Source organism: Zalophus californianus, chromosome 4, assembly GCF_009762305.2.
Source record: "Zalophus californianus isolate mZalCal1 chromosome 4, mZalCal1.pri.v2, whole genome shotgun sequence".
Lineage (NCBI taxonomy): Eukaryota > Metazoa > Chordata > Mammalia > Carnivora > Otariidae > Zalophus > Zalophus californianus.
Window position 1 is genome coordinate 121,986,303 of NC_045598.1, and position 22,974 is coordinate 122,009,276.

The window sequence follows — 22,974 nt, forward strand, 5'->3', positions numbered from 1 at the left end:
TACGGCCAGTTACTGATGACTCTGCCTCGGGTGCCTCATCTGTAAAATGGGGATGAGGATACTTAACTACCTTGCGGGGCTGCTGTCACAGCTACATCTGGTAACACAGATAAAGCGCGGGCAGACACCGCACAGAGCATGTGGTGTGTGTGGAATCTGTGTGCAACACAAGATAACGGGGCCCATCCCATGAGAGCCTTTCACCTGGTCGACAGGCAGGTTAATGCAGACAGTGAGGACTCGGTTGTAGAGATAAATCAAGCCAGGAACACACACTCTACATTACATGTATTGTCAGAAATGACTGTATCGCTATTGAAAATATACTGTCCACTCACGATATTAATTTCTTTAAGGATTTTATTTTTTAAGAGCAAGCAATTTTAGGTTCGTGGCGAAATCGAGAGAAAGTATAGAGTTTTCATCTAACCATCATGTCCCCAACACACACAACCTCCCCCATGATTACCATTCTGCGCCACAGTGTACATTTGTTACAACAGACAAATTTACACTGACACATCAAAATTACCCAAAGTCCATAGTTTACCTTCGGGTTCACTCTTGCTGTTGTATATCCTATGGGTTTGGACAAATGTATACTGACTGTATCCACCATTATAGCATCATGCAGACTGGTTTCACTGCCCTAAAAACCCTCTGTTTTTCACCTATTCATCCCTCCCCCCACCCACTTTTAAGGAATGAAGAATTCAATGTTAAATATCTTTTTCTGTGTGACTTTCTTCTAACTTCCCTTTTTCTTCTTATTAGAAGAAAATGAAGGGAATCACTGATTCCATGCCTAAAGATCATCTCTTTTGACAGAGCTTACATTTCAAAATGCAGGCAGGTGAATCCTTAGGTTTCAAAGTCTGTGGCTTGAGGCTCTGCCCTCTGGGTTCTTGGCTCTGGCTACCAAGTCCTTGTCTCTGGCCTCTGGGTCCAAGACTCTGCCCTTGGAGTTATCCTTCCTTTCTACTGAAAGCGTGATTCGTTTTACCCGCCTGTTTCCTGCCTGTAGAATTTTGGTAATCTGGTATCTTTTTCCAGTTTGTCCTGTGTCTCCTCTCGGTGGCAATGCTTCTCCTGGTATAATATTCTCAAAAGCCTTGTGGGTTTCTTGTGCCTGTCACAGGGATCCACACCATTTGACAAGAGTCACCTCCACAGACCCTTCCAGGATAATCCCATCTCTATTCCTGATTTCTGCTGGACGGTTGGGTAGATCCAAGAGTCACACATCTACTCTCTTCAGGAAAAGGATGTCCAGCACACCCTTGGCCTTCTCTCCGGAGTACACTTTCCCAACAATGAACTTCTGAATTGTAGCATCTTCTGCAATCTGGATAGACCAAGAAATCTCCCCAAATTATCATGTTCTGGCTCTTTTTTTCTTTAACAGTTCCTTCCTTAACTATCACTTTCCTCTCATATTTTACTAGAAGCAGCAAAAAAGAAACCAGGCCGCATCCTCGACACATGGCTTGGAAATCTCCTCAGCTAAACATCCAAGTTCATTGCTTGCTTACAAGTTTTGCTTTGCGGCAGGCCCATAAGATACAATTAAGTTTCCTGCCACTCTGTAACAGGGACTGCCTTTCCTCCAGTTACAATGACCTGCTCTTCATTTCCTTCTGGCTCTTGCCAGAAGGGCCTATCAACATTCTGCTTGTAACGATAGGTATATTCTCGAAGATTATCGATAAAGCTTGCTCTACAGTGCTCCTCACCTCCTCTGAGCCCTCTCCAGGGGCAGATTTCACATCCACATTTCTACCAACAGTCTGCCTAAGACAATCCAGGCTTTCGCTCTTATGCTTCTTGAAATTCTTTCAGCCTCTCCTCCTTACCCAAGCCCAAAGCCACTTCCATATTTTTAAGTATTGACTATAGTAGGACTCCACTGTCCAGCACCAAAATCTGGATTCGTGTTCTATGGCTGTTGTCACAAATTACCAGAAATTTGATGGCTCCAGCAACAGAAATTTATTCCAGAGAAGAGAAGTCCCAAATTAGTTTCCTGGGCTGAAATCGAGACGTTGGCAGAGCCATGCTTCCTCCAGAGGCTCTGGGGGAGAGTCTGTTCCTTGCCTCCTTGACAGCATTTCTTGATCATGGATGCATTGCTCCAATCTCTACTTCTGTCTTCACATTGCCTTCTCCCTTCTGTGTGCCTTCTCCTATTTTGTCTCCAATTTCCCTCCGCCTCTCTCTTATAAAGAAACATGTGATTGCATTTAGGGCCCAACTGGATAAACCAGAATAATCTCCCCATTTCAAGATCTGTAACTTGTCATATCTGCAGAGACCCTTTCTCTAAATACAGTAATACTTACAGGTTCCAGGGATTAGGGCATGGATATTTTGGGGGAGGGATCATTTTTAGCTTACCACATGCCTTCTGCAACTTAAATTGCAAATGTTGAGGCCACTTTTGTGAAAATCATGCTAAATGTACCGTTATGATTTAAAACATAGGAATAACACTATTTGCCACAAATCTGCTTAAGTATTTTGTTCTTTCTGGATACTCCCTTAGTTGGCCATCAAAATTGGAAAAATAACGGAATATTTTGGCTCGACCAAGGCATCCTTCCTATCCCCTTACGACAGAGGCTATGTTGCCTGGCTAAGGGACTGTCAGCCCGGCTCTCGCTTCAGCAGGCTGGCAAAGTAAATGTGTTTGCTTTTGGTCTCGAAGAATTTCCCCTCCCTAGAATCTTACTAGAGAATACAGCTCCGAACACTACGACGTACACTGCTTAATTGAGAAACTTAAAGGCAAGAGACAAAGCTTGTGAAGAATTGCCTAAAAATCATCTCTTTCGACAGAGCTTACATTTTATGCAAGGACTAAGACAGCCCATTGGAGAGACACGTACTTGGGCCCCACTGTCTTGGCGTGAGGCCAGTGGGCCATGCTGATGGACGTTAAGACACGCCCCCACAGATGTACTGCAGAATCCACTGGTGTGATGAGAGGGAGGAAGCTGTGCCATCCATCAGCGTACCCTTTATGAAGACCCACAGCAGAACGCTTCTCTCTGGACTTGGTGGAGAGCAGCTCCTTTGATGAACACTATTAATCTTATCTCATGATGCTACTCCCTTTGTGTTCGGCCTACAGCGTGTCCCTTCATCCCAAGCTCCTTTCAGACCCTGTGATGCAAACCTTCATGTGTTGACCTTACTCCGGCTTTATTACATGTTCCCTTCTCCCTCTCTTTTTTCACTTAAAATACAATAATAATAAATGACTCTAGCACATAAAGGAATATTTCAGTGTATCATCCCAAATCCTTTTGTCTAGGGGTAAGGGAGAGTGTCAATTAAGCAAGACAGATGACTTTTGAAAAACACATGATTGAACTAGGGTCTGATCTGTACATTTTTGATGGAAAAATAAAGTGACCTCGTACTTTCATGTAGCATAGTCCTTAAAGCTAGGCATGAACTGAAACTGGACCCCCCCCTCCCCCACCGCCCCCTGTCTAGGGCATACCTCAGCATGGGCCTCAGCTCTTCCAAGGTGACCGGTTGCATCATATGAAAATATCAGCCATAAAAATAACCTTAAAAAAACTTACTTACGCTGATAATTCAGTCAATAATAATTATGGCTCCCTGCCTTTTCAGAAGCAAGAACTGTAGCTACTCCTTCCTCCCTTATTTACTCTGTTAGAGATTTGGGGTGCTCCTGGAGGAATGCCTCATCATTTCTCTAGATAAGGAAGAACCAGAGAATACTCCATGGACTGTTCCAGCACTTTTATGTCCCATTGACTTATCTTCCCCTTGCAACTGAGCCCTTCTTTCCCATTCATTAAAATTACATAACAATCCTTCTCTAAAGCTGTTCATTCGTCCTTTATCCCCAAAGTCACCTGTGAAATAGGCATCCCACACTTTCATATATGGCATTTAGTAAAGAGAAAGTGGAGGATGCCAAACAAGGGCATAGAAAAAGAAGACTCCTACTTCACTTCCATTAAGACATGCAAATTTCCCACAAATAGTAGATGGCTTCATTTTGTGAAGTTAAACAAGATAGACTCAGAAATCCTTCCAGTGATTAAATTTAGGGACAGTGAAAAACTCTGCTGCAATAGTCTTTGGAGTTACTCCATTTTTATTGGCTGCTGAAGACGGTAAGCCAACCTTGGCCTGGGAACCTTGCCTAACGCTACTTAACAGAAGTCTCCGTGCTTCCTGGTACGTTTCCAATAAACATGTGGGAAGCATATTCTTGTCCCACCTCAGTTCCTAACCTGTGTCTTTTTGTTGTTGCTTATTTACTTACAATCCCCCCCGTCCCTTCTTTGCAGCCAAGGTCTACTGGATAAAAAAGCATATTACAGGAAAACTAACGATCACGACACACCGAGTCTAATTCAAGTACAGAGTAGAGAAAGAGAAATTTCTGTCACAAGCAGATGTTAGTGAAGGTGTTATTAAATGCATTATTATAAACGTTTGACCTGATAATTAGATGATGAATACGACTGAGTCAGAGAACAAGACCTTCAATCTAGTATCAAGTTATTTTTTTAACTGCAATATCTAGAAACACATGCAAGTCATATTTCAAATTAACTGATGATAACACAAACCATACAATAGTCACCCTGAAAACTGCAGGTGCCTGAAATTAACACCTAGTGAGAAGAATGTTAAATCCAATGTCATTTCACCTAACAGTAACTATCCTAAGAGTCCTGGACTAACTTATTTTTTCTTTTTTTGCATTGAGGTGCTATACAATTAAAAACGTTCACCTATATGGCATTTGACATAGTTGATGCTTTAAAAAAAAAAAAAAATCTCATCTGATCATCACAAAAACCAAGTAGGAAGATTACTTACTATTCTCCTTTTTTAAATAAGGAAACTGAGGCTCAGAATGGCCAAGTGTTTTGTCCAAAGCCCCACACCTGGCCGGTGGTGGAGGTAGGCTGACCCCAAGTCGGCCGGCCTAAATGTTAGTTCTACTTCTATTTGGGCCACACAGGTGCAATTTTTCCCTTTTACTTGATTCATTTCACATGGAATGCTGATGTGCTTGGGGAAAAATCCACTCTATTCAAGGGCTGCTTCTCTTATTATTATTTTGTAACAATTCAAGAGTAATACCTGAATTTGTTGAACAACTAACTCATTGCACATTTCTGCGCCAAACAAAAACATCAACATACCCTTTTACGAAGTTTTTCTGCAGCATCAAGTTCAGCTTTAATAGTCTTATCAAATTTATTTAATAGTTTAGGCTTCTTTTTCTTAACTGAAAGAAAAAAGAGGTTTTTATTTTGTATTTCTTTGTCTAGAAATAGTTCTTAAGAATAGTGAGGTACAAGTAATGAGAAAACTCTCACTGCAGGAGCAAGCCCACCCCTGGCTTTCCTCTTCCCACCCCCATCCCCAGGACACAGGCAGCAGCTGCCCAAGCGCGATAACACAGCTCTCACTTATATGCTCAAGGGTATTCCTGGGAGCCTGGGATACCGGCCTAGTTTCTGGAAGGAAAATGGTAGGTGTGATTTATAAATTCTTAGGATCGACTTCTTGGCGACCAAAAGACTGCTGAAAAGAACAGAATTTCATAGTCTAGCGCTCAAGGTCCTCCTGTTGCATCATGGACTTACCACTCCAGCTATATTTCCTCCTTCAGCCAAACACGACCATCCTGTGTTCCCCAAATAAGCTCTGTGCCATTTCTGATGCTACTTTCTCTAAGTAAAATGGCCTATTCCTTATCTTTGTCAGGTGTAACTATGCTCATCCTTCAACAACTAGCTCAAAACCCTTCTGCCTCCCTCACTGCATTCCCCCTCTGGACCGAAGTCCACAGCACTCTGCATATCTCTGTTTCATGGTCCTTCTCCCATAGGACTTATAATCATTTGTGTAACTTAGTCCTCTTCCAAACCCTAAGCTCCTACAGAGGGGTACCATGTCTTCGGTGCAAACTCAACTGATTCACGCTCACTTAGCATGAAGTCACATCCCGCAGTGGGGGGGTGGGGGTGGGCGGTGGGTCCCGCTGGGGCCCACCTGGCAGTGCCCGTGGGGTGGGCAGAGGCCGCATACTCCCTGGCAGCTGAGAGCAAACCATCCTGTCTGGGGGCTCAGAAGAGTGCCAAGAAAGGGACATGGAAGGGTAAGTGGGGTGTTCCAGACAGAGGAGGGGGCTGGCGGTGGGACAAGGGATGGCGTGGGAGACAGAGAGAGAGAAAGAAGGAGGACAATCAGAAGAGAGGTTCTTCATCAATGTTCTGACACTGAACCTATCCATCCAATTGCTTCTGCTCTCTCCTGTCACACAGAAGAAGGGGCTCTCCTTCCTAAGGTCCCACCTCTACACACACACACATCCTGAGTGTCTCCTCACTCCCTGGCTTTATTCTGGGCATCTATGTTCATCTAATCATGCTGAGGTCTTTGCCGTTCTAAAGCAAGGCAAACCTCAGCCTACCCTCCTCTACCTGCCATCCTCTCTTACCCTTCCCTCACTCCTGGCTCCCCCTCAACTCACAGTGTTCTGGCTTCCTCACCCAACAGTAGGCAAAAGCAAGTCTTCTGGAAGAGAGGGCAGCTGAGTGGTTAAGAGTCAGATGACAGGGGTCTGAGTCCCAGCTCTTTGACTTCTAAGCTTTGTGACCTAAGCCAAGCTGCTTTACTAAACTTTTCTGACTCCTACTTCCCTCATCTGTAAAAACGGGGGTAGCGTTTTTGAGAATTAAGTCGATATTGCACCTGAGCAGGTAGCACAGTGCCCCATACATTCCGTGCTCCATAACTGACAAGGAATGATGCTTACTGCCTTCTCTGCAGGCCCCTTTCTTCCTTTTCCTCCCTCTCCTACCTGACTCCTCTGCAGCATCAGGCACAGCTGACTCCTCCCTCCTTCCTGAAATGAATGCTCTCCTTGACTTCTGTGTTGCCCACTTTTCTAGTTTTCCTCCTTATTCTCTGGCCTCTTCACTTCCTCCGTGGCTCCTCTGTGGGTCCTGCCCTCCGCTGCTCCCCGGGATGTGATGCCGTCCAGGGTCAGTCTTTAGCCCTGTACAGGGCTTTCTTTAACGGTTTAATTTCCAAATGGAGCTACGAATTAACAGGTTAATGTTCTTTTGCTTTACGAAAATCATAAATCCATGTGCCTATGATTTATGACGCAGATGCCTCACGCGCAGTAGATAAGAAATCAAATGCACTACTGCTCACCACTCTCATATTTCTCATATCTGTTCTCTTCCAGAGGATGACATCATATCCATCTGGTTGTCTAAATCACAAACCTGGTTAGAGATGGCAAACAAAACAGGGCAAAGAAAGAGCATGTGGATTTGTCCAAACAAAGACTGAACGGAATCACGACTATTTTTTTTAGCATTCGCTCTGTGCCAGTCCCCATGCCGGGTGCTTTACCAGTACCTCCTTTCATTCTCTCAACCTCCCAGACATAGTGAATTTAACTTCACAGGCATGTCACTGGGCTTCCCAAAGGGGCAGTCCCTTGATACCTCCCCTCTCTCATCCACACAGGATGATACACACTTATTTCCCGCTCAAATGGTTTCCAAAGGGAGGGACATTCCCCAAAAACTCAGCCTCCTGCCTCTCCCCACAGGGGTGGTGGTGTGACTTATCTGCTCACTGGGTTGGAGGATATGACAAGCTTGTGTGGTTCCGTCCGACCTTTTCCCTTCCTCCCAAGAGCACACGTAGGATGCTGAGCTGACCACAATCTTACAGGGAGGCCCCCACGTGGGGGAACTATGGCTGTTCCAAGCTGCCTGGAGTGGGCAGTTAAGTCTAATTCTGGGGTTCATTATTAATCAACCCATTACTCCTGCTCATCTCTGCCCCATCCTTCAATTCAGCTGTCATCAGCAAGAAAGCTGACACTGGTCACCTTTCCTTTTTTTCAATCCTTGTACATTTTTAAAAATTGTCATGCTCTTTTATTTGTTTATTCCACCTTGCTCTTCCCCCTTCCGTGAGCCCTCAGGACCCCTATCGTGAAAAAATATAAATGGCTAAAGCAGAGACTGATAAAATAGTGAATAATGGGTGTTTTCAGCTGCATGTCATTATACGTTAGCATATATGCTGAGGATATGGAAAACAAATTGATGTTGGACTGAGATGTGACTGCATGGTGGTGAGTCAGTGTCTTGTCATCTCAGCACTGACTTATGTCTCTCAACTGCTCATTTCGGTTTTGCAGAAGTGTCTGTCAGCAGAATGCCAGCAGGACCAAGAAAGCCTGGCGTGCACCTGACTACAGGATGTTACTGCTAGCATCACTGGTTTTCCCAAATCTGTCTCCTGTTTTATAAAGTTAACATGAGATTCATCTCTAAGAAGAAAAATAAACCATCGGCGGTTCAACATAGTCAGCAGTAAAATAATATGTTTGTTGAACAGTTATACATTATAAGTATCTTAATGTCAAAATATTTCAATATCATCACAAAAAGATAGACAAAACATTAAAAATCTTATATATCTCTTTTCACATTCAAGTTTAGTAGTTCTCTTTGAAATTCAAGTTTGGTCCTATCATGACTATTTTTATTTTTAAATGTATAAAAAGCCCAAGGCAATTTTCCCAATTCTAAAAAACATAGAGCTCCTCCTTCTTGTTATGGGGAGGCACATGGCCAACCCACAAAAGCAATGATGTGTTCTTATGGTTAGCGATGGAACCAGGCTCCCAGGTGGTCTGGGCCTCAATTTTCTCATCTACAACATGGGCTGGCTATGTTAAGGTCTCTTTGAACTTGGAAATCCCGTGCTTTTAATTTTCAGTTGATTGAAATCACGTTAATAATCTTTCAAAGTAGACCTAGAAGGCACTGGAAGGAACTGTTAATTTTGTTGAACATGGGTTTCTTTTAAAAAATGGTTAAGAAGGAAGCTATTCATGCTATATTAAACTTTGTATAAAAATAATCACTGTCATTGCAAGGATTTTATTTTTTTTCCAAAATCACAAAGAAGGAAAAAAGTGCATTTCAGTAGCATTTCAAATTCTCAGTTCCCTTGCCACGCCATGGTTGAAACATTAAGAGGAAATAAGAGGAAAAAAGAAAGACAAGAAAAGAAAAATTAGTATGAGAAAAAGCTCTAGCAATACATACTCAGATTATATAAAAATGAATGTTGATCCCTCTTCATTTCCACTTGGTCCACAAATGAAGATGTTTTTATATTACGGTGCATGGGTAGAATTTGGCAACTGCACGGTCAAATGTTCACCAAGAAAAACAGACAGAGGATCTCTGCATGACTCCATGTTCTAAACCCGCCGCATTAAAGAGAGTGATGAAAATGGCAATGTCTGCCACATGGTAGACAGAAAAGTAACAATTTCCTAAGCAGTCTCCCTGCTTCCAGTCTGTCCCCATGGTCTACACTGCGCTGAGGATCTTTCTATCCATGTCTCCCACTCTTTATATACACCCATGGATCCCTGAATGTACAAAATAAAAATGAAATTCCTTAGAGAGCCATGCCTGGGTCCTGATCCCGGTTACCCACCCAAGAGGAATGAAGACGTATGTCCACACAAAGAATTGATGTGCATATTCACTGCAGCACTATTCACAGCGGCCAAAAGGTAGAAAAAGAACAAACGTCCGGTCAGCTGGTGAATGGACCATCTGTGGCAGAGTAATACAAAGGACGACTACTCCACACTAAGCTGTAACATGCATAAGGCACCTCAAATGCATTATATTAAGTAAAAGAGGCTACGGACTGAATGATTCCCTTTATACAGTATTTCGGAAAAGAGAAAACTGTAAGGAAAGAAAACAGGTAAATGGCTCCAGTGGCTGGAAGTGGGGGGAGGGGCTGACTACAAAGGGTACAAGAGACTTTGGGGACTACAAAGGTCTATATCTTAACTGTGATGGGTAAACTGTATCTAGATGTCTACGCATATGTCAAAACTCATCTCTGCACACTTGGATACATATGGTTTGGACTTAGCACATGTAAATTATGTCTCAATACTGCCTTAACAAAAACATTGTAAGGAAGGGACAAGCCACATGATTCTCAGTGAGGACTCTTACACATACAACAGTATGAAAAGCATTTGGGCATGAAAATAACATGTTTCTTTTTTCTTTTGTTTTCTTTCTTTCTTTTTTTTTTTTTTTTTGAAAGTAGGCTTCATGCCCAGTGTGGAGCCCAACACGGGGCTCGAACTCACAACCCTGAGATCAAGACCTGAGCTAAGACCAAGAATCAAACAACGTTCAACCAACTGAGCCACCCGGGAGCCCCGAAAATATCATATGTTTAAAAATAAAATTAAATCTGATTTTGATCTCCCTCCTCACCACAAATCTTATGGAAGGTAATTCAAACTTAACCATGCTTATGAGGCTTCTCCCTGCACAAAAAAAGGGAAAAAAAAAACAAAAAACAAAACTCCTCCAGACCTAACGAGGCTCTTGATGATATCTATACATTCTTATTTAATATCCCAGCTACCTTTTCTACTCCTGATTGCCCGCCCCTTTTCTTCACCATTCTTTACCCCCTCCAAATATTCTACTCTTTTGTATAAAAATTATTTAAAAAAAATTTTGACTCCTCTTGAACTACACCAAAATGTTGTTGTTCTTCAGTGTTTGTACACAGTGGAAAAGAGCCCCAGACCTTTACATTAAGACCAACCTTCTTCACTGACTCATTCATTCCTTCAACTATTTGCTAAAATGCCACTGTGTTCCAAGGACTGGGCTGGGAATTCAACAGACCTTTCTCAAGGAGGCTATAGTCTTATTGAGAAGAAAGATGGAAATAGATAATTAACCTTTAGAGGAATGGGTTTTAGGATGGACCAGGAATGGTGCTAATCCATTGGGGAGGCAGAAGGGAAAGTTTCCCGGGGACACTTAGAACTCAAGCATACCCAGTGGTGGTAGCATTATTCTACCAGAGGAAAGAGTGGCTATTTTGTAATTCAGTCACAACTGGGGACTTGTACTTTCATCATTAGTTATTTTTCTTGTAAGTGAAAGGCCAAACGTCTCCTTCTGCTTGGATGCTAGTGTTTGGTAGCATCTATGTGAATGCTCTTATTGTGGGAGTCAGGGCTTTCCAGAATTTTGGAAAGCTGAAGGTGGAGATATTGTTCAAGGACTCTGGGCACTGACTTGCTCTCTCCCCACAACTGAGGATGTGGCCTTAGTGATGCTGAGCCTACTTCAAGAGCCAGCGGAGGCCCTAAGTGCATGTTTAGGGAGTCTAAGTTTTGTTGAGAGAGGATGTATGCCCCAACTATAAAAGTTCAGTAGCATAGCAAGAATTGGGCTTTGAAAATATCCAAGACACAAAGTGTACAACCGTAGCTCCCTACCTCAACCCAGATGAGGGATTCCAGATGCCAAGGGATGCGATGCTGAAGGTCATGGCATCTGCTCCTGCCCTGGGCTACCATTTTGTTTTTGATACAATTTTGTATGCTAATTAAGGATCTTAAATTAACTGCCTTTGAGATAGAGAAAGAGAGAATGGGAATTTCTCCCACCAAGTCAAAACCACCAAAATGCTTTATTTATTCAAGGGAGATAATGTCCATCTTGAGCTATTTCACAGTTTGCTTCCTTCAACCAGGTTTACAGTCTTTCACAAACTGGCCCCTAGTCTCTGTTTTCCTCTCTTGTTCCATACTCTAAAGCACTCTATGTTGCCTTTACACAGCCTCTCAAATATGGCATGAACTTTGACACCTCTGTGAATCTTCTCATGGTGTTTTCTTTGGAAAATACTTCCCTCTATTTCTACTCTGCACTTCAACTTTCAAGATCTAGTTTAAATGCCACTTCCTAAGGCTTCATCACGCAAAAAAAAAAAAAAAAAAATACCCTTCTCTTCTGTGTTCACATAGCATTTTGTTTCTAGAAATAGTAAACTTTTCAGGCTGTGTTTAAGTTGGTTGTATATTTAGCTTGTGCACGCTCACCCTCTCTCTCTTCCTACCAACCCTCCCCAACCCTTGCTTGGTTTTTAGTTTGTGAGAGAAAAGAACTGTGTTTTCCTTGTCTTATTCCCAGCATTTAGCACATGGCCAGTCCTACAAGAAAGTACTCAACAAATGTTTCCAAACATATGAAAGCATGAATGAATCAAGACATTCTGGAAGGGGATAAGACAATGTCAATTTTACCTTAAGCATATCAGCTATTAAAAAAAAAAAAAATCAGCAAATTATTAGCAACCAAGAAGAGAATGAACTGAGAGTAACTTGCTTTATAAAAAGAAGGTCTAATCCAAAAAGTGTCAGCGGACAATACTGGAGGGGACAGAGGAAAAAAATAAGAAAAAGAAACAAGGTATGTGTAAGCCAATCCTCACTGAAAATATCATAGAGGACACTGATATTTAATTCCTATGTCTCATTCCATTTTAATTTTTCAGTATATTCAGCAATTTAGAACACAAATGGCAAAATACTAGACACAACTGCAGGGGCCAAGGGCAGCCTGCCCCAAGATGGGCCACTTTAAATGAAGATTATTTTCAGCTAAAAGCCATTAAAACCCAGCAGATACAGGAAAAGCTCTTTACCTCCCCAACAGCTGCCTAAAAGAATTTAGGTAGAGGACCTGCTCCAGGAAGAGAGTATCATCATAGATAACTACATTATGATATGAACTAGGTAGGTGGACGGGGAGGAACCTAGCAAGGCCTGTTTGATCAAAGCTCTCTATGTCCCACTGTTTTTTTTGTTTGTTTGTTTTTAAGATTTTATTTATTCATAAAAGACAGAGAGAGAGACAGAGAGAGACAGAGAGGCAGAAGGAGAAGCAGGCTCCCTGCTGAGCAGGGAGCCTGATGCGGGACTCAATCCCAGGACCCTGGGATCATGACCTGAGCCGAAGGCAGACACTTAACCATCTGACCCAGGCACCCCTATGTCCCACTGTTTTTGAGTGGACCCTCAAACATTCACTCACCAAACATTTACTCTTTTTCATTTTCCCGTGAATTTCATTCATTCCCTTGGAAGTCCCAGATCCTACCCCTTCTCCTTTGTTCAAAATGACCTACTGACTGTCTGGACTTTCCATCTCTGTATGGATTCCCTGTTGCTACACAATTAAATTTGATTTTCTCCGGTTAATCTGCCTCATGTCAAATTTGAGTCTTAGTCTGGGTAGAAGGATCTTGAAGGGCAGAGGAAATTCTTTCTCCCCAACACAACCAGTAAGTTCTTAGACTGCAAAGTTTTGCTATTAGAACATAAGTTCACAAAGCATCTTGCTTTTACGTTCTGAGTCACTGCTTAATGCCTTATCAAATTGTTTGCTAATAATAATAGTTGACATTTACTGAGCACTTAACTCTGCTAGACATGCGTGACTCACCTAGGCTGCGCAAACCGTTAACAGGAGGAGCCAAGATTGGAGCTTGGGGTTATCTTGACTGCAATGTCTATGCTTTTGCCATTTTGCTATATATATCTCTAGCACCTGGCCAAAAGTGAAGAAACTAGGGTGTTTCTAAGGGTTTTGAGAGTGATGACAGAATAGAATTAAGCACTGGTGTAAGTATCATGCTGTTGTCAGAGAGGAAGAATTCCTGTTCCCTTCAAGGTCCTTCTAGTTGGACTAAGAATGAAATTGACATGAGACAGACTAACAGAGGAGAAAATCAAATTTAATTTCATATGTACCAGGAATCCACACAGATAAGGATATTCCAAAGACAGGTAAAATGAGATATATATGTCATCCTGAACTAAGAAGAAGAGGGTAGAGTCTGAGACATCACAGGAAGGAATGCAATTCACAGAGCAATAAGAAGAAGAGCAAATATTTGGTCATTAGATGTTTGCCCTGCCATATGGATGGGTCACTCAGATTAAATTTATCTCTGGTAATAACTCTTATTCCAAAAAAGACCCCCAATTTAGATTCTTCTATGTGGTTAAGAGAGGGGCAACAGTTTGTCTTGAGCCCACTGGATCTAGATTATCTTCAGCGCAAAATAATCTTCATGCCAAAGTAGCCCATCTTGGAGCTCTTGGACCCTACATTGTGTAAAGCAGTAAGTTGAACCTTGTACTGCTTGTCTCAAAGAATAAAGGTAGTTAAATAACCACAGTAATTTTCCTTTTGTGTCTCAAAGATCCAGGGTTTACACATTATGCACAGACACCCTGGCTTCGCAGGACAATCACAGTGTAAATTTTGCCCTTCTTAGGTGACTTGCTTAACTTTGCTTCCATGAAATTGGGGTAATATCTGACCCTCACCTACCAACCATAAAGTAGCATAAAACATCAATATAAATGTTAATCATGACTTCCATCTATAACACCTTATTTTCATTGCATCTTAAAATTCTGTTAATTAAATGGGAGATGTGTATGATATATATTTGTAGGGGCCGAAGGCAGGCCACTCCAAGATGGGCCACTTTGGCATGAAGATGATTTTTGAGTTAAAAGCAATCAAAACCCAGCAGATTCAGGAAAAGGTCTTTACCCCTCTCTCAACTGCCTAAATTTACATTGGAAAGGAAACCCTGCACCAGGAAGAGAGCTATTAAGAGATTCTTTTTTTTTACCTAAGAAAGTTACTTGCATAACAGGACAGCCTTTGTTTTCCAAACCTCCCCTCTTACCTTCCAGCTAATGGCCTACCTTCTCATTGTATCCCTAGACCCTTACCTTAGGGGTCTAAGTTCCTTAGCTCAGGTGGTCATATAAGCCTCATGTTGCCAGACTGTCCTTGGAGTTTCTTGTCTGTGGATGCCCTGCACGTACAACACTAAATGTGATTTTCTCCTGTTAATCTGTCTCATGTCAATTTCATTCTTAGTCCAGCTGGAAGAAGGCTGGAGAGAGGAAAATTTGCTCAACCCCAACATCTTATTAGCAAATGGTTTGAGGAATTATTTGTATTTATTTATTTATTTTTAAGATACCAGATTTGCTCTATAGTCAACCATTTCCCTGACAGAGATTTTGGGCAACTAATAACTTTGCCACACCATACCTGTATCTGGTTTGTATTTTCTGAGTCAACAAAGGACTAAGGACTTATGGGGCCACACTATACTTGCCTTGCTTCCCAGCCCCTGCTATGTGTCTCCAAGTGGAACGACATAAAATATGAAAGACTGCTTTTTGTTGTAAGTATCCAAAGATGGGATATGATGAGAAATAGTATGAACAGCAAAATAATTTTAATGGAAGGAAGAGTAAGACCAAAATAAGACATTGAAGAAAAATGTGCTCTCTATCTGAAATGCAGCCTGAAGCTAAAATAATCATATAATGCTTTATTGCAATATTATTCATGTTAATTAACAGTTAACCTAAGACAGACCCCATTACATATTTTAATCTTCCTGTATTAGAATTGGAAGTTAATTTTGCTTTGCTTTTTAAAACCAATGCTAATTATGAATATAAGAAAAAAAATCTCTAAATTTGTCTGGCACTAAGGTAAATCTATCAATTAAGGCAAATGATAAAAAGAAGGAAACAACAGAGCAAAACATTCAAGACTTGAAGAATCCAGCACTAAGATTTTTGATGGAATTCTTTCTGGGAGGTACAGGGAAAACAAGCCCATATCTGCACATTTACCAGTGTCCCTTCAAGGCACAGGCAGGGGAGGAGGATGGGAGCACTCAATTCTTTCTCTTTCATTTAGAAGTGTGAATTGTGCAAGGTATTTTAGGGGAGCAAATCTCGCCACTCCAAGATATGCCTCTCTGGCATACTGATTATTTTAAGCCGGTTATTTTTAAGAAATTGCAGACACAAAAAGAAGCTCTGAAAACGGAGAAGAAGTTACTCTTTTGCAGGAGACATTTACATTTACAAGGGAGATTTCCTTTTTATTTTTATTTTTTTATTTTTTTTTGAGAGAGAGAGAGAGAGCCTGTGCGCATGAGCAGGGGTGGGGGCACAGGGAGAGGGAGAGAGAGAATCTTAAGCAGTCTCCATGCTTAGCACAGAACAAGGGAGATATCCATTTTTAAGGGTGGCTCCCTGTCTTTGAGGCTATCTTTCCCTCCCAGGAAGGAGGGATCACTCAATGTGCAGAAACTCTTATCAATGGAGAAAGCCCGGACTTAAGTCTGCATAACAATCTTACACTTGTTTATTGGGTTTTTCCTGCTAAGCTCCCATGACTGGCTCCCCAGCCTCACCATCTTTCACTTTTAGCTGAGGATGGTATTTAAAGTGATGGCTTCAGCCATTTTGGAGAGCTACTCAGTTTTCCTGGGTCTCTCCCGTCTATACAAAAGGCCCACACGTTATTAAACTTTTATTTTTCTTTTGTTAATCTGTCTTATGCCAATTTAATTATTAGACCAGACAAAGAACCTAAAAGGGAAGAAGGGAAAACTTTTCTGCCCCAACAGTATTCTATTGCTTGGCTTCACAGTGGGGACGGGGGTGGTGAAAGAAATCTGCTATCATATCCAGACAGAGTCATGTTATTTGCTACTGAGAAACCCAATCAGCAGACAGCCATGGAAGTGCTTCTGGCAGGAATCTTTGTATTATCGCTGCAAGAAAGGAAAATTAACACATCTGATCCAAAAAGAACCCCCTTTGAGCCTGCCTCCTCTAATACCATCTACCTTATAGGTCTACAGTACCCGGAGAAGAGGTAAATCTGGGCAACTCTAGGCAGATTCTCTGACCTGCCGGCCTTCACTGCACATGGGAGGGAAGGAGAGTGGTGCACCCTTCCTTTGCCTCCTACAGCTAAGGAACAAGGGACTCTTGTTCTCAGAAGTATCAACTATATAGCAGCAGGAGTTCAATATTCAAAGCTTAAACCGAACAGCTAACATAAATATTTTTCAGCTGAGAGACACTAAGTAATACAACACAGTAAACATTATATAAAGGCCAATTGTTTTCATCTGCCCCCTCTATTGAACTAATGTGGAATTCCACTGGGAGCATTCAGTGGAGGCAGCAACTATTCCAGTTTATTAAATGGAGTCCGTTGTCTCCCCATAGAGTTATTTTAATAAATTATACATCACTCCCTTTCTAGATTAATAATCCTTTAACAGATGTGACCCCATATGTTAAATTAGAAATTTCAGAGACGCTAAGTAATGTGTTTTCTATACATAAAAGAAACCCCTTCAGTGCCAAGGCAGTCCACAGGCTTACCAACAGCTGCTTCAGACACTATGAATTTCATCTCTGTGTGCACTGTTCCACGAGAGGATAGCCGCCTTCCCCCAGTTTTATTTTAGATACAATTCTAACAATCTTGCTCTTCTGGTCCTTGAGCCCTTAACTCACTTTAAGTAACACATTAGAAAGAGAGAGTGAGGGTTGCTTGAGTCAGAGGTACACTCAGCAGGGAAAAGTAAAAGCTGACAGACCAAAGTCAGAAAGACAGAAAAACGAACAGAAATTAGCCTATTTCAGCATTGGCCAGACTGTAGAGGTAAACGGTGCTACGCACTTCAAAAGCCCCAAAAGGCATCACTGCACAGTCACTGATGTTCATTAAAATGGGCATCACAGTCCCATAGGAAAATTAAATTATGTGCAGCATATGATTTTAGAAGGCAGAGTTGCATAAAAAGTATTTTAGAAAAGTATCTACCAAATTTCTAAATTTTGTTTCAGTGGTTCTTAAAGGTATTGAAGGCCTTTAAAAAATATGTTTCTGTGGGGGCGCCTGGGTGGCTCAGTTGATTGAGCATCTGACTCTTGATTTTGGCTCAGGTCATGATCTCAGGGTTGTTAAGATAGGGTGTGGAGCCTGCTTAAGATTCTCTGTCCCCGGGCGCCTGAGTGGCTCGGCAAGTTAAGTGTCTGCCTTCCTCTTGGGTCATGATCCTGGGCTCCCTGCTCAATGGGGAGTCTGCTTATCCCTCTACCTCTACCTCTCCCCCTGCTTGTTCTCTCTCCCTCCCTTCCTCTCTCTCTCTCAAAAAAATAAATAAAATCTTTAAAAAAAAAAAAAGAATCTCTCTCTCCCTCTGCCCCTCCCCCCGTCAGTGCTCTTTCTCTCTCTAAAAAAATAAATAAAAAGTAAAAAAACATGTTTCTATGAAATACTGATTTCCCAGTCATGTTAAATAAAGCAACAATTTCCAAGCCTGGCTGTACACCAGTACCACCAGGGGAACTTGAAACAAATAGACATTTCTAAGCACCACTGAGTAAGAATCTTAGGGGAGGGAGTGTTGCAAAGGTGAGGAGATAAGCACCTATACTAAAAAAAAAAAAAAAAGGTAATTCTGCTCTGCAGCATTGCAGATGTATCTAAATATTAGTACACAAATATGAATGAATAATTTAGGTATCTGGAAGATCAGTTTCTAATTCTACCTTATTTTTTTGATTATCAGATGTCAACATATGTTTGCTTGGTGTTTGTCAACATTAATATTGTCTGGTTATGATTAGTATACCTTTTAAGACACAAGTTACATTTGATTCATATTTTTTTAGACATTATGTGAGATGTCACCAAACCCAAGTGGAAATCTTTAAATATAATTCAATCACAGTAATAAATTCCAAGAGTGCTTTGATAATTTCTCCATATGTGAAGAAAATGAAAACCTGATATTAATAGAATTTATTAATCTTGGTTTGTAGGAGTGGTGGTAAATATAAGATGACCACAAATTTTTAACAAGTGATCCAACTGTAAAGATCTGGATCTCCAGAAAATGAGAAATAGTTGAGTTTATTGAAGAATAGCAGAGTGACAGATAAACTATTTCTAATATTTTAACAACTAGAAAATACACGTTTAACTGACTGAATTTTCATTACAGACAAATATGAATATAGATCAGAAACAGAGTCATAAACCTATAATTTAATATACTGAAAAATAAAGCCACTGCCTTTCTGAAATAGATGTGGTGGAAATAACAATAAAGGAGGGGATCTTGTCTTCACATATTAAGGTTGAGTGCATATATGAAAAACAAAATCAAATTTCTAAAAATTTCCATATCATATATGAAACAATGGTTTTCAAGTTACTTTATATTGGACAATGAAGGGTAGTGATTCCTGAGAGAGAGGAATCAAATTTTTCAAAACCAGTGATAAAAAGAAAACTCTGAATGTAGACAGGGGAGAATAGACATGCTAAATATAGGGAATGAAAAATAAGGATGACAGTAGACTTATTAGAAAAAATGGAAGGGAAAAGGGAATGGAGCAATTTTTTTTACATCCAGTTGACCCTTTAACAAAACGGGTTTGAATTGTGTGGGTCCACTTATACGTGATTTTTTTAGAATACAGTGCTGTAGATGTATTTCATGGTTTTCTTAATGACATTTTCTTTTCTGTAATTTACTTTATTGTAAGAACACAGTGTATAATACATATAACGCACAAAATACGTGTTGACTGACTGCTTATATTACCAATAAGGCTTCTGGTCAGGGTGTTAGTAGTTAAGTTTTTGGGAAGTCAAAAGTTATAGTAGATTTTTGACTATGCAGGGAGCTCAGGGCCCCTAACCCCTGCATTGTTCGAAGGTCAACTGTATTAACAGAAGAAAAGAAGTCAACTGAGAATTCTATACCCAGCAAAAATCTCTCTCAAAACAAGGGTGAAATAAATGTTTTCAGATATACAAAAACTGAAAGAATTCATTACCAACTGGCCTGCACTATAACATGTTAAATGACTTCCTTCAAACTGAAGGAAATTGATAATAGATGGGAATATATTATGTACACATAAAAAAGAAAGGACTAGAAATGGTAACTACATGGGTTACGATACATTTTCTTTCTTATTATTTAAATCTCTTTAAAACCTGGGTGGCTCAGTTGGTTAAGCATCTACTTTTGGCTCAGGTCATGATCCCAGGGTCCTGGGATCGAGCCCGGCATTGGGTTCGCTGCTCAGTGGGGAGCCTGTTTCTCCCTCTCCCTCTGCCTACCATTCCACCTGCTTATGGACTCTCTCTCTCTTTCTCTGTCAAATACATAAATAAAATCCTTATTTAAAAAAGATAATTGTTTTACTTATTTATATTTTAAGTTTTTTTCCTTATTTTTTAGAGAGAGAGAGTGAGTGAGTGGGGGAGGGGCAGAAGAAGAGGGAGAGAGAGAATTGTAAGCAGGCTCCATGCTCAATGCAGAGCCCAATGCAGGGCTCAATCTCATGACGTTGAGATTATGACCTGAGCTGAAATCAAGAGTCGGCCACTTAACCCACTGAGCCACCCAGGTACCCCAAAAGATAATTGTTTTAAATAAAATAATTGTTTAAACAAAAACAATAACAACACAGTGTAGACTTTAAAATAAAAGTAAAATGTACAACAGCAATAGCACAAATTCAGAAGGGAGAGGTGGAAGTATATATTATAAGGTTCTATATAGTATAGTGAAGTAGTTTAACATCACTTTAAGGCAGACTGATAAGGATGTATGCTATAAACCCTAAAACAATCACTAAAGAAATAAGAGTTAAAGCTAATAACAAAATAGATAAAATCAAATCATAAAAATTATTCAATTACTCCAAAAGAAGGTAGAGAGAGAAAAAATGGCACAAATAGAAATGACAGATAGAAAACAGACAGCAAGAGATAGATTTCAACCTAATCAAATCAATAAGCACATTAAACAGAGATATCCCATTTAAATGCCAAACAACTTCAGCTTCAATGAAAAAGCGCAACCTAACTATATGCTGACTACAAAAAATGCACTTCAAATACAAAAACACAAACAAGTTAAAAGCCAATGGAAGGAAAATGGCATGCCATTCTAATAATACCAAAAAAAAAAAAAAGCTGGATTGCCTATATTAATGTCCAAGTAGATTTGTGTTCAAAGAATATTATCAGTGGCAAAGAAGGTTATTCCATAATGATAAATGAGTCAATTAATTAAAGGTATATAATAATCTAAATGTTTATGCATCTAGTAACAGAGCTTCAAAATCCATGACTCTGCAATAAACAGAACTGTAGAGTAGAAAAACCCAAAAGTCTATCAGAGATTTTCATACTGCTGATTCAGTAATTGATAGAACCAGTAGAGAGAATGTCAGCATGAATATAGATTTGAAAAAGAATATGAACCAAACCGACCTAACTGACATTTCTAGAACACTCCCCTCCAACAACAGCAGAATACACATTTTTGCAAGTGCACACAGAACATTTTCCAAGCTTCCACCTTAAAGAAACTGGAAAAAGAAGAACAAATCAAACCTAAAGTAGAACAAAGAAAATAGTAAAGATCAGAGCAGATATTAATAGCTGACAAAGTAGAAAAATAATAAGATCAATAAAATTAAAGCTGATTTTAAGAGAAGATAAATAAAACCGATAAAACCCCAGCCAGACAGATTAAAAAAAAGAGAGAAAAAAACATAAATAACCAATGTCAGGAATGAGTGATATCACCACAGTTTCTACAATTATTAAAAAGACAATAAGAGAATATTATGAACAATGTCATGCCAATTAATTCAACAAATTAGATGAAATACACACAATTCTTGAAAGCCACAAACCAGTAAAAGTTAACTCAAGGAGAAATAAATAACTTGAATATTTTGAATCAATCAAAGAAATTGAATTTGTAATTAAAATCCTTCCCACAGAGAAAACTCTAGGCCCAGTCATCTTCACTGGTAAATTCTACCAAACATTTAAGGAAGAAATAATACATAACACATAAATTCTTAAAAAGGAGGAATTGCTACCCAACTCATTCTATGAGGTCAACATTGTAATGAAACCCAAACCAGGCAAAGATTATCATGGAAAAAAAAAAAAAAGATGCTCATGCGCATCATGAGCACAGATTTAAAAGCTTCTAAACAAAATTTCTTAAATTAAACCCAACGATCTATACAAAGGATAATGCATCATGAGGTTTAGCTCAGGAATGTACATACTTGGTTCAATATTTGAAAATCAATCAATGCAACATATATTAATACAACAAAAACAAAAAAACCCTATATGATCATTTTATTAGACACAGAAACAGCCTTTGACTGAATGCAAAATCCATTCCTGATAAAAACTCTTAACAATGTAGAAATAGAAGGAAACTTTCTCAATCTGATAAACAGCATCTATGAAAAATCTACAACTGCCACCAACTTACTGATAAAAGACTGATTTTTTCCCCCCCTAAGATCAGGAACAAGATATCTACTCTCATAATTCTGTTCAACATGTTACTGGAGTTTCTAGTCACTGAATTAGGCAAGAAAAAGAAAAGAGAGGGGATCCTGTTTGGAAATAAAGAAATCAAACTGTCTTTATTTGGAGGTGACATAAATATCTTTATAGAAAATCTGATATAAGCTACAAGAAAGCTATTGGAACGTTTAAGTCAGTTTAGCAAGGTTCCAGGATACAAGATCAATATAGAAAAATCATTTTCCCCCCATAGACTAGTAACAAACAACAGAAAATTGAAGTACTAAAGTAACACCACTTACAATCACATCCAAAAATATGATATATTTAGGGATAAATCTGACAAAAGTTGTAGAAGACCTGTACATCAAAACAATAAGATAATACAGAGAGAAAATTGAAGAGATCTTAAGTGGAGAGACATCCCAGGTTAAAAGATTACCAAACTCAACACAGAAAAGGCATCAATTTCCCCCAAATAAATATATAGATTCTGTGCGAGAGCAAAATCTCAGCAGCCTTTTTTATTTGGTGGAAATTGACAAACTAATTCTAAAATTTATGTGGAAAAAGAAAGGACCTCCACTCTAGCCAAAACAACTGAGAGAAAGAAGAACAAAGTTTGAAGACCTTATTCCTCCAGTACTTTTTTAAATAACCTGTGATTCCAAGACTTATAAAGCTACAGCATACAGTGTGGCACTGATGTAGAGACAAACTAACAGATCAGGGGGACTGAACAGGGTCCAGAAACAGACCCATACATATATGGACATTTTCAACAAAACCACAAATTCAGGAAATTCAGAGG

The 22,974-nt window shown here is 39.9% G+C and overlaps 1 protein-coding gene across 5 annotated transcripts in view; it reads right to left on the bottom strand.

The window, feature by feature from the left end:
* Window positions 1–22,974, bottom strand: part of ASPH (aspartate beta-hydroxylase) — a 210,560-nt gene that overhangs the window by 68,737 nt on the left and 118,849 nt on the right. For all 5 annotated transcript variants that reach the window (XM_027567486.2, XM_027567471.2, XM_035727294.1 and 2 more), the window contains one exon: window positions 5,196–5,281. In XM_027567486.2, the coding sequence (XP_027423287.1) occupies window positions 5,196–5,281 (86 nt within the window). The remainder of the gene's footprint in view (window positions 1–5,195; window positions 5,282–22,974) is intronic.